General features: G+C 58.6%; 1 protein-coding gene across 24 annotated transcripts in view; it reads right to left on the reverse strand.

Moving 5' to 3' along the window:
• The window catches only part of NCOR2 (nuclear receptor corepressor 2), a 184,401-nt gene that overhangs the window by 53,908 nt on the left and 117,946 nt on the right, over nt 1-12,547 (reverse strand). For 23 of the 24 annotated variants that reach the window (XM_074321469.1, XM_074321472.1, XM_074321479.1 and 20 more), the window contains 3 exons: nt 11,187-11,329; nt 9,561-9,733; nt 7,633-7,695 (listed from right to left, as the gene is read on the reverse strand). In XM_074321469.1, coding sequence (XP_074177570.1) covers nt 7,633-7,695; nt 9,561-9,733; nt 11,187-11,329 — 379 coding nt within the window. The remainder of the gene's footprint in view (nt 1-7,632; nt 7,696-9,560; nt 9,734-11,186; nt 11,330-12,547) is intronic. The other variant, XM_074321471.1, reaches the window with a different exon arrangement.

The raw sequence follows: 12,547 nt of genomic DNA on the forward strand, positions 1-12,547 counted from the left end.
AAATCCAATGGCTCAGTGTGGAGCCAGCCCCGCCCACCTGTATGGCCTGCTTCCTACCCCTCCCCTTGCTCACTCACACCACTCACTGGGATCTTTAAGCCCAGCCCTGGAATGTGCCCCAGGACATTTGCATTGGCTATTCCTTCTGCCTGCATGGCTTTTTCACAGATCCGCCTCTGCTCTCTTTCAGCTCTGAGCTTAACTGAGTGACACCTCCTCAGAGCAGCCTTCCCTGACCACCTATCCAAAGTCGTGGTCCCAGTCACTCTGCCATCATAGGGTTTTGTCATCCTTGGAGCACTTACCACTCCCTGAAATTAGCTCCTTTGTTCCATTATCCTCTGATTGCCATGTCTCTGGCAACCACAATTGCTAGGCTTGCGGGAGGCGCTTGGCAAATGAACAAAGCTCCAGACACTCCACGCTTCTGGGTCTGGAGGCCTATTGGGTGTCCCACAGGTATCTGCTACTTCTCTAGGGCTCCTGGGAAGGAGCTCCCAAGAGAGGAGGGGGCTGAGGGTTTACCCCCACAGGGTGCCCTGACCTTCCCCAGAAGAGGCAGGAGGAGTGCCCACCTCTCCACCCAGGAGTGTGCCCACATATGGTGCCCAGACGGCAGATTCTGCCAATGTCCCCTGCGGTCTGGATTCTCCGACCCCACTTCTAATTTCTAAGGAAGGAGTTTCGTTCTGAAGAGTCAGGAGGCAGGAACTAGGAAGTGAAATTGACCAAGACAGGAAGTCAAGCCAGGAGGTCTGAGTCACGGACTCCGAGCATGGAATGAGGTGAAGGAGCAGGGGGTGGCCGCAGGGGTGGTGGCTTGGGGGGTCTCAGGCTGGCCGCTGGCTACACTGGCCACCCTCAGCGGGAGCTTCTCATATGCCATCCAGGGACCTGTGACAAACCGTTCTCACAGGAGCAGTGACTCAGCCCCCAGAGAGAGGCACTGTCCCTTCCAAGCTGCCACCCTCTCAGGGTCCCTGCCACAGACAGCTCTCTCCCCTGGGAAACTGCACCAACAGCCAACCCCCACCCCACCACCGAGTTCAGATAAACTGCGGTGGGTGCCCTTCTAGCACCCGTGGGCACATCGCCACCGGTCCTGGAAACATCACAGTTGCTCTCCGGAAACCAACACCTCTCGCCCCACCAGAAAACACACGGGCTCTTGCCACCCCAGCGGCCCCTCCAACTCCTGAAGCTTTCTTTTCTCTCCATGAAAAGCACAGGCTGCCTGTAAGGGGGGCCCCTCCACACGCATCCCGCCAACCACCATGTTCCAAAACAAACTCCAGTTTGTGAACAAAATTTTCTTCCCAAAACACTATCAATGGAGGGGGAAAAAATCCAGCAGACATAATCCTGAGTCATGCCACTTCCTTATTTCCGAAACCCCAAGCCCTGGGTGGGCACGACAGGGACTCAGCCACTCCGTCGGGAACCATTCTGGGCGCTGACTGCGCGGCAGCGCTTCTGAAACGCCCTCCAGTCCTGAAATCCCATTGAGACAACTTCACACCTGGACCTGACTTACCTTTTCCTTTCCGCCTATTCTTTTTAAAATAAGCTGTGATGCCTCCTTTAGCCACAGCTTCAGCAATTATGGCTGCAAATCATAGAGACGCAGTGAGATAGCTACTCTTCCCCTAGCACACAATAAAATACACATTTACTAAAATGAAAAAAACCACCTGTGTACAATCCACTGTTGCCTTGCCTAACACTTTGGGAAATGCCAAGTTTCGCGTTATGCTTGTTTACCTATAAGGCAGAGCCGAGCCCAGCGCTCCCGGGCTATAAGCCCCGGCTCACCACTCAGCCTCTGGGCCTTGGTTTTCACATCTCAAAGCTGAAGTCGTGTGTGCGTGTGTACACGTGTGCACACACATGTGGAAAGCTCACTTCGAGGGTCCCATGGGGGACTGAGATAACCCACACAAGGAGCTCAACCAGTGAGCACTTGCCACGTGGTCACAGGCATCAACTGCCACATGACTCTTTCCCTGAAGGCACGCCTCGAACACTTCCGTGTGGCTTTTCCTACTGGGGGGTGAAGGAGGGCTGGCAGAGGCCTGACTTCATCTTCAAGGGTGCTGACAAGGAACAAGAGAGGGGTCTGGAGCCTGTCCCTGGGTCTGGCTGTCCCCCTGAGTTCATTCAAAAACTCCGACTTTCTCCTGAATCATTACGGCAGCCTATCATCTCCCACATGCCAGAAGCATCCAGGTCGGGAGGCAACAGGACCGAAACCTGGCTGCTCCACAGCAGTGTCACCAGCCCGAGGGTGGTAGCAGTCCCCTGGGACACTGTCCCTTCTAAGAAGCCTAACGCCACCCTGCCCCTGTACATCAACCCTCCTCAGGTACCCTGTCTCGGGCTGGGCCCTCACTGATACCTGCGCCCAGAACCCCGGCCCAGCAGCTCCTGGCCCTGCGTACTCAGCACTGCACCACACGCTTCTGAGACGCCCTCCAGCCCTGACATCCCATCGAGACAACTTCACACCTGCACCTCGGTGAGCATCAGTGAATGTGTGCACGGCTGGCGAGGCCGAGCACTCAGGCTGTCCCTCTCCTCGGTACCTGCAGTGGAGGCAGCTCTGTGGCTGGGGGCTCACCCCTACCCCCCGAGCCTCAGACTCTTCATCCGTGAAAACTAATTAAACCAGCCAATATACACACCCAGCACTCTGGAGGGGCAAAGCTATTAGTGGTTTCTCACTCACTCCCCAGGAAAGGGGGTGAGTCCGCAGGCAGAGCTGGCCTGGAGTTACTGGGGGAGAGTTCTGGGGCTGGCCTGGGGCCACCAGGGCCTGGCCCTGCAACACCCTCTGTCCTCTCAGCAGGCAGGCCACTTGAGGTCAGGGAGGAGCTGGGCCAGTGCCTATTCCTGGTCCGGAATGGTGTGACCCGGGGGGCTTCCCACCCCTTCCACAGCTGGCACCTTGCCCACCAGAGAAGGGGGGCTAGGGGTGGGGAGGAGCTGCCAGCAGGGCCCTGGGCCTCCCAGCATGGCTGGGTCAAGACTCTGAGCCAGGCCAGGCTGACCTTTCCCAGGGGAACTAGAGCCTCACATCCCGGCCCAGCGCCTGGCCTGCCCCTCCTGCCCAGTGTGGCGCTGGGCCCGAGGGCGCTCAGCCAGCTCCCTGGGGCTGCCCGATTCCTGGGGAGGCAGCTTTCTGCACATGCTCAGTCCCCACTTGGAGTGAGCCCCAGGGCAGGCAGCCCTGACCCGATACACACAGGAAGGGAAGGAAGGCACCCACCTGCCTACCTGGAACCCTACAGCTATCGTGTTCCCTACCCCACCACCTCCTCATGCTCTTAGGGTAACAGCCAAACTCCATGCTCCAGCTGGGAAGGCCAGGGTCCCAATGGCCTCCCTGTCCCTTGCCTCTGTCCCTCTCACTCTCAGGGTTTCAACAGGTTCTTACTCAATCACACTGCCCTGCCACGGGGATTTTGCATGTGCTGTTCCCTCTGCAGGGGTGTCCTTCCCTCCTTGCTATCTGATTCATGACAGCCGGGCTTGCGGACTAACTCATTCAGCCTTCACACCAGCCCATTCCTACCCTGTAACTAGAGTGCCTGGGTTCAAATCCCAGCTCCACCACTTCACAGCTGCATGACCTCTGGGCCTGTTTCCTCATCTGGATAAAGGAACTAGTATGAGCACCTTCTTCATAAGGTTGGTGGGGACGAAGCATCTTCACAGGTAAAGCAGTTTACCTGTGCAGTTCCCACGCACCCGAAAGTACTGAGAACTGCTCAAGAGTGTTACTGTTACTCAGTACTCCATGCTTTGAGTGTCAGCCCAAAAGCCCTCTCCTTGGGGGAGCTGTCCTGGGCCAGGTGGAAACCCCGCGCTGTAGAACCTTACAAGTGTCATTTTACACCTGTCCAGCAGGCCACTCACATCCTCCCACCTCCCTGAGGTGCACAGAGGCCCCAAGGGGTGCAGCCAGCTACTCGGGGTCCCACACAGTGAGGGACAGAGCTGGGACTCAAAGCCAGGAGGAAAGGCTCCCGCGTCTGTGTGCTATATACCAAGGACCGTACAGACGTGGCTCCTAACGCTTGACACCCCCAGGAGATGGCATCACAGTCACATTTTAGAGAACTAGGGAAACGAGGCTGAGACAGGGATGGGCAGGGCCGGGGCATGTGGGAAGGGGCTGGTTTTAGTGACGAATAGTGACGGGGAGCTGAGTACATTACATCTAAGACATCACTGCCCTAAGCTCTTCGTTTTCTTTCACCAAAACCCCAGAATGGTGGCTGTGCTGGGTTGAAGCATGTCGCCCCACAGCCTGTCAGTGTCACCTTACTTAGAAAGAGCCTTAGGGACGTGACCCAGTTAGATGAGGTCATGCTGGTTTAGGGCGGGACCCTCTAAGAAGAGGGAAATTTGGACAGAGACATAGAGGGACGAAGGCCACGTGAAGACAGAGGCTGGAGATGAGTCTACAACCCAAACAGTGCCCAGCCTGCAGCCGCACGAGGCTGGAGGAGGACGGGCAGGAGCCCGGCCCTGCTGACACCTGCATTTTGGACTTCCAGCCTCCAGGGCTGTGAGCGCCTGTTTGTTGTTTGAAGCTGCCCACTTTGTACTTTGTCACGGCAGCCCCAAGAAACGAATGCAGTGGATGGTACTCTCCTTCCCACCGCACAGGTGAGGAAACTAAGGCACAGAGGGGTTGACTGATTTGCCTGAGGTCACAGCCCTTCAAGGTCCTGAGGCTGAGGTCCAGTTCCCCTCTGGAGGAGGGGGACCCTCTGCAGCTCGTCCTTGCAGACCCAGCTGATGGAAGTGTGCAGAGTGCTCTGGGCAGGCTGTGCTCCCAAGGCCCAGGACACAGGCTGCTTACGTCTGAGAGAGGGACCAGGCCAGGCCCACTTCTGGAAGGCCCTGCCCTACAGAGGGTGAGGCACTGGGTCAATTTAAATGATGGGTAGAAGCAGGGTGGATGGCATCCGCCTTGGGTCCTTTCCTGGGTTTCTGACGGCGAGGGAGGAGGCCCTGGAACATTCTTAGTGCCCCCCCCCCGCTGAGAAGGAGTCACTGAGGCTGCCAGCACCTGCCTCCCCACCCCCCTCTCCCCCCTCCACAGCCTGGAACACACAGGCATCAGTAGGCACCCTGAGCGGTAATTGTCCAGATTGCTGTAATTCACAGCGGACGAGCTCACCGGCGCTCATCGCATTATTACAAATGTCACCGAGCAGGGCCTCGGCGTGCACGGTCCCCGGGGGACTCATGCTGCCAGCTCCATGGGCTGGACCCAGGATGAGCTCACTGCTGCCACTGAGGACCCAACCTCGGTGGGGCACACTCGTGTCTTGGGGGTGAGTCATCCCGCTGCCCTCCCAGTGCCCGACATGTCCTTCCTAAAGGGAGGGAGAGGCAGCCGACAACCTGGCCAATCTCTACTCCCGGGCGAGAGGGCTGGGGCTGCCGCGAGAACAGAAGACCCCACAGGGAGTGAGAGGCCAGGCCTGGGACATGCACATGGAGCCCTTACTTCCCTGGCGGGTGGATCCTGGGGCAACATCACTGCCAACAGCGAGACCCCAGGGACTCATGTGAGCTTAAAAACCCCAGGCATTCCACACAAACGCTCACAGCAGCACTATTCACAATCGCCAAAAGGTAAAGACAACCCACACGTCCATCAACCAACAGATGAATGGATGACAAAATGTGGCATGTCTGTCCACATCGTGGAATATGGCACAGCCTGGAAAAGGAATGCAGCAGTGACACGTGCTGCAACACAGATGAGCCTCGAGGACGCGATGTGTGACAGAAACCAGTCACCTCACGAAGGGCACACACTGTATGACCCTACTCACGTGAAGGTCCAGGATGGCAAACACAGACAGAGAGCAGGTCAGCAGGTGCCAGAGGCTGGCAGGGCTGCAGTGGGGGAGGAACTGCTAGTGGGGACGGGGCTTCCATCGGGGGCGATAGAAAGTGCTGGAGCTACACAGTGGGCCTGTCTGCACAATGTACATTGGCAATGTATGTAATGCCATTGAATTGCAGTTTTAAATGGTTAAAATGGTCAATTTTATGAGTATTTTACCAAAATTAAATAACAGGGGGGAAAAATAACACAATTTTAATAAAGCCTCTTTTGCACCTGATAGCGAAATCCATATAGAAACCACACAGTGGACACAGAAGACAGAGAAAAACAACTATATGGCCCCTTAGGGGGCTGATAGCACCCCTGTGTCCTAACAGTTAGAGAAAATACCCAGGGGTCTCCCCATTAGCAATCCTCAGAGTTGCTACGGGCCTCAACCTACAAGGTGAAGCCAGAGGCTCCTCCCCTGAGTGACTCTGAAGGTTCAGCTGGGCCCTTCCTCCAGGCCTGCCTCACCTGAGGGCGGGAGCTGGAGGAAGGAGCCGGACGGGAGGGGAGGGGAGGGGAGGGGAGGGGTCGGAGGTGGGGCAGGGCTGCTCAGGTCTGGGGCTGCTCTGGTCAGTTTCTGAAACACCAGGCCAGACACTTGGGCCCCTCAGCACCCTGCCCCCAGGGTGGGGGACGAGCCAGGGCAGGCAGCCCAGCGGTTCAGGGTCTCAGCCTCCAGGCCCCACTGTCCCAATACATGCTGCCCCTACGTGCCCAGGCCTTTCGCTAGCAAGACCATTTATTTGTTCTCTCATCTGTTTGTTCCCTCCTGAGTCACAACCTGGAGCTCTGGGCACAAAGAAGCCGAATGTGCGGGGAGGGCTCGCTCCTGGCCCCTCCACACGAGCTCCAGGACCCGCCAGTCCTCAGCCTCTGCTCCTCGAATCCTTGCCAGGAAAATGGGGACCAAAACAAGACCCACCTCTCAGGGCTGGGGGTCAAGATAAATGAGAGCGAAATGGCAAAACAGGGTTTAGATGCCACCCCAGCCCCAGCATTCCTGTCAGCGCCATGCTGGTCTGACACACCCATCCTCCTGGTACTGGGCATGGGAGAGGGAGGGGCAGGCTGAAGGGTCTCCAGAGATGGCGGAATCCACACTGACATAGCCCGGACACTGCAGGGCCCATCCTCGGGCTCCTCACGGCCAACCCAAATACCCCTCCTATTTCACAGACAGAGAAACTGAGGCCCAGAGACAGGTCACTGAGCCGGGAAGTAAGGACCCAGCTACTGTGGCTCGAATGACCATGCAGGCGGCTCCCGTGGGAGGATGTGGGATTGGCATTTAGCTGTCAGCCTCCCCCAAGATGGAGCAGCTGAGGGGAGTACAGCTGGACCCTCTGGACCCAGGTGGCTGCCAGCAGGCTCTGCACCTCCCCTGAGGTGCCCAGGTGCACTGCCACTGCTCTGCCTACAAGGGCGGGGTGTGCTGGCCCCACAGGGAGCCATCCACCGACTGGGTGCACAGCATGACCTGTGACCCAACAGCACCATGTGGAGCCTGACATGGCCACACAGACCCATCTTCTGGAGGGTAAAACTGAGGCTCCACGGAGAAGGGACCAATCTGAGAAGAGCCCAGAAGCAGAGCCTGCCCTCCCAGAGCACAGCAGAACCCAGGACAGCCCGATGAGTCAACGTCCTCCCCACCACGGAACCTGTAGGACCCGGATGCAAATCGAGGGCCATCAGGGCTGCCAGGCACCTCTCACCTTTCTTGGCCGTTTCCATCTCTTCTTCGGTCCAGCGGGAACTCTCGTTCATCTCCATAGAAGCTGAAAAGGAAGGCACGGGACGTTGGTAGCAGCTGGAGAGGGCCGTTTTCTACAGCTCTGGCCACACAGGCACCATGCTGAGCCGGAGTCACACCCAGGTTAAGCCTCACACCGGGTCCAGCCTCACAGGGCCCATGGGGTGTGAGGTGTGCAATCACCCCATTTTACGATGGTGGTCCAAGGCCTCAACTGGGAGAACTGCCTCTTCATGCACTTGGTCGGCATTGGTCCACTGGGGAGTACGGTGACTGTGTGAGAATGGGGGGCATGACGGACCTGGGCTCCAGATGGGCAGGGACCTCATCTGAGTGTGGACTCCTTGCTAGGGGCCCGTCCTGAGCATTGCAGGGTGTTCAGCAGCAACCCTGGCCTCTACCCACTAGATGTCAGTAGGCTCTCGCTCCAACTGTCACAGTCAAACATGTTTCCAGACATGGCCAAGTGTCCCTTGGGGAGTAAATTACCCCGATTAAGAACCCTGTTCCATGGGGTGACTGTTAGTTCTCCCCAACTCATCCAGTACGAGGCTTCTCGTGTGACTCAAAGGGACACGGCTGACCCTGGAGTCGGGCCGGCGGCCAAGTCCCTGCTGGGCACTCTGCCCCCACATGTGAGTCGGGTCGTCCCCTGCAAGTTGCTGAAGACCCCATGGCGGGGGCACGAGGGATGTCAGCTTCGTGGACTGGGCACCAGGCACAGAACATGTGCTTGACAAAGGCTGGCAGACCAGTGGAGGCGAGTTCGGGCAGGAGAGAACATGAAGCAGCAGCTCAGGAGAGAGATGGCCCCACCCCCACAGGCAGCCACCCACTCTCGACTGCCATGACCAACTTCCCCCTTCCTTCCCACGGGACCCCCAGAGGGAGGCTGTGAAGTCTGAGACTGGGTGGGGGTTGCTGGAATAGCCACGCTCCAGCCCCAACACTGGCCTGGGGTCCAGAGGAACTTCCCTAGAAGTCAGGCACACCAGTCCACTTCTGAAGGGCATCCTTCTGGCCTTGGCCTCTAGGCAAGCTGGCACCAAAAGGCAGCTGGCCTAAGACTAAAGGAACTGCATGGGATTTGTGGTCAACGGGACTACGTTTGAGCTTGACAGACTCCATGACTCTACAGAGGCAATGACCCTTCTCTAAGCCTCCAACAGCCCATCTATGAAATGGGTACTAATTACCTCCCATCAGAAGAAGGAAGGGCCAGGTAGCAGGCACAGATCCTGGGTGTGGGGGACGGGGTGCCTGTGAGAAATGCCACATTGCCTCTATCAACTGCCACCCTGGAAAGACATCTTGGTGGCAGGGACCCGGGTGGGAGCACCTCAGAGCAGGGGTGGGGGCTCCCGCAGAGGCGGGGTTCCAAAGAGCCAAAATGGAAGTGACGGCATACACACATCAGCTGCCCCCCTGTGGCCGAACTTGGGAATTGCTACTCAATTCTCTGTCTTCCCTCTTGGGTCCACAGAAGTGAAGCTAAGAACCCAGGCGCCTACCAGCGTGGAGACAGGGTTGGACAGTGGCTACTCAGCTCCAGCAACTGCTACCTGGTAGAAATGCAGGCCAAGTGCAGCCAGCTCTTCTGATTTAACAACAAAACCAAACTGTCCATCTGGATTTTTATGGGAATTGTCCCAGCTCTGGAACAATCACGGCCACTGAGTACCTTGCATGCCTCGCGCACCGCTGTAGGCTCTTCCTACACACAGTCACTGCAACGCTCACCCCACGGTTGCAGGCAACCACCGTGCAGATGAGGACACTGGGGCACAGAGAGGTTAAGGAACTCTGCCCAGATCACACAGCAAGCTCACAGCTAAAGATGGGGTGTTGAACCGGCTATGCTCTGGTGCCCTTCCCTGGCCCAGAACTCACCCAGCTCGGCGCTCTGCTGCGGGGTGACGGCTTCCTCACTGTTGGCCTCGTTGGCCATCGAGCGAGTAATACGGCCTTTGCGCCTCCCCTGGCTGTTGGCGGTTTTGCGGCCTTTGGAGGCCACTGCCTCCTTTTCATCGTTGTCCTCCCCAGACGTGTCGTCCGTCTTGTCCCTAAAGGCCAGAGAAGGAGACAGGGATGGCTTCACCTGAACCAGGAAACCGGACGGCAGCTGCAAGAGACCTGCGTTTCTTTAGCTCGAAGAACACTGGCTGGTAACAATCTGCCAGGCTCTCTGATCACCAGACGAGGGAGTGAAGCTGGTCGCTGTGTGCAACGCCACTTTATTTATCAAAAAGGAGGTGCGAGCTGGCAGCTATCGATTACCCCATTCTCCAGACGAGCAGACGTGGGCTGACAGTTCACTGGATGGCCATTTTATTCACCCAATGGGGATATGGGCTGGTGGCCACTGGCAAGACCACTTTATACACCAGAGAGAGCTCTCTGCTGCTATCTGTCTGCCAGACTACTGGGTTAACCGCACGGGGGTGCAGGCTGGCAGCAATCAAAGCCACTTGACTCCCCAAAGAGATGTTCCTAGCACTGCCTTTGGTATTATTAGGGGCCCGTGTGCCTTGTGGAACATGCAGGAGGGAAGTCTCCTGCTTCCCTCCTGAGGGTCTTGCGCAGGCCGAGCCAGGTATGTGGGGGCGACTGTGACCTCAGTACCCGGAGGGAGCTCAGCCTTTCTCAGAAGCTGACTCAGGAGGGTTTACTGTGGGGCCGCTGGGATTTATCACCTCCGCCTCCCATCCATCTTCCTGAAGGCCCTCGCTGGAAGTCTGGGAGACAGGGGGTAACGAAGCCAGATGTTCTCTGAAACCACATTCCTGAGCCCATTCCAGGTACCTGGCGCTAAGCTAAGCCCTGCCCGCCTCCCTCGCTCAGCGTGACTCTCCAGCTGGCTGAGCTCCTGCCTGGGGCAGCACGGGAGGCTGTCAGGGCCCCGAGGCGAGGCTGTGCCTTGATCTGCAAGAACTCACACTGACAGCGATAATTCTAAAGGTGAGGGCAGCCGCCTGCCTGCATACCTAGTCCTTCCCCAGCTCCTCTGATCCCTGTCCCCCTCCCGGCATCTCAGGAAACTTGCCTGAGGAGGGAGAGGAGATGAGGAGGCAGAGTTCCAAAGTCATTGCCTGGATTTATTAGCTCAGGAGTGGAGCTCAAATGAGCTATCAGTCTGCAAAGTCTCCCGAGGGTTTGAGAAGAAAGGGTGGGGGAGGGGAGGCGCGGGCTTCCTGAGGGGGACTGTCAGGAACAGAGCAGAAGGCGCCTCCCTTCCAGGCAGGCGTCTGCAGGCAGCACACTGCCAGGTCCTCACCCGGCTCCACAGGCTGAGCGCTGACCCCGCCCCCAGGGCCACAGGCTGAGCGCTGACCCCGCCCCCAGGGCCCCGGCTGAGCGCTGACCCCGCCCCCAGGGCCCCGGGCTGAGCGCTGACCCCGCCCCCAGGGCCCCGGCTGAGCGCCGACCCCGCCCCCAGGGCCCCGGCTGAGCGCCGACCCCGCCCCCAGGGCCCCGGGCTGAGCGCTGACCCCGCCCCCAGGGTCACGGCCGACTTACTTGGTCAGGTCCTCCTTGTCATTGTCCACGTCTGGCCGCTCCTCCTCCTTCTCGGCCTCCTTCTCCTTCTCCTTCTCCTCCTTCTCCTCCTGGCTGCTCCGGGGCATCTGCTGTTGCTGCTGCTGCTGTTGCTGCTGCTGCTGCTGCCAGGCCCGGGAGGGGGGGCAGGGGGAGAGAGGAAAACAGTGCGCAGGTGAGCCCTACACCTGGGCTGGCGGGAGGAGAGCCACACGAGGGAGTCAGCCCTTCCGAAGAGGTGGGCTGAGGCTGCTGCCAGCGCGGGCGCCCTCGGGGCCTGGGGAGGCCTGGCTTCAGCTCCTGCCTCCTCCCCTGGGTGGGTGGCTGTGTGGGTGGCCTTGAGTGACCGTCTCAACCCCTCTGTGCTCTGCTGCTTCTCCCTTAAAAGCAGGGGTACTCAGTGTGCCTACATCTCAGCCAGGGGCCAGGAGGCTGAGATGGGAAACCCTCACAGAGCTGGTGTCTAGTGCAGGTATTCTGGTGGGACAGAAGCCGTGAAGCCAGAGGGCAGGGCCCTGGTCACCCTCAGGCAGGAGCAGGCTGTGGGTCGGGGACCCTGGGATACATCCCTGGCTCCCACCCCTGCCCGTCCCTCACGAAGCTCAGGCCACCTGCCTAAGCCTCAGTCTCCACAGTAGGTTGATGGTGGTTGTGGCCATGATGGGGCCCACTCTGCTGTCAAGGGCTTGGTCTGGACCCCCTGGGGGGCAAGGCAGGCTCATGCTACAGGGAGATCAAAGAGGCAAGGCCAGCCTCCTCCGCAGGCCTCTTTCTTTCATGTCCTCCCAAGCCGGCAGGGCAGGTGAGGCGGGCACTGGCCAACCACACTGGGCCACTGACCCTACCCTCACCAAGACAGGGGAGGAAGTGGGGAGCAGCCAGCTCTTTCCCGCACGCTGCCCAACTTCCTTTCTGTCCTGTCTGATTTCTTTCAAAGCGCACAGATTCCCTTCAGCACCCGAGTCTGCCCTGAGGACAGCTGCCAAACCAGACCATCTTTCCCTCCGGCTGAGCCAAGTGAAATGAAAACAAACCCGCCGAGTACTAGGGACATGGTCATACACCAAGGGAAAAAAACTCAAGCATATTGGGGGGGCTCCCTTCCCCCCATCTTTCCTCAGTACCAGGAACACAAGCACATCAACACACAAGGCTGCCCTGGACTAGAGCCCCCACTCTCTAGACCCTGTAGCTTTCATTGAGGGTGCAGCTGAGCACAGGGCCAGTCACGGGCATTCTGTGGCCGCCAGGGCACAGACCGTGGCTCCCCAAGGCTGCACCAGTGTCCATCTGGAACCTCCTGGCTCGAGTCTGCCCCCTTCCCCAAGGGACCCCCCGTTCTG

The sequence above is a fragment of the Rhinolophus sinicus genome, linkage group LG16 (assembly GCF_036562045.2).
Source record: "Rhinolophus sinicus isolate RSC01 linkage group LG16, ASM3656204v1, whole genome shotgun sequence".
In the NCBI taxonomy this organism is placed as follows: Eukaryota; Metazoa; Chordata; class Mammalia; order Chiroptera; family Rhinolophidae; genus Rhinolophus; species Rhinolophus sinicus.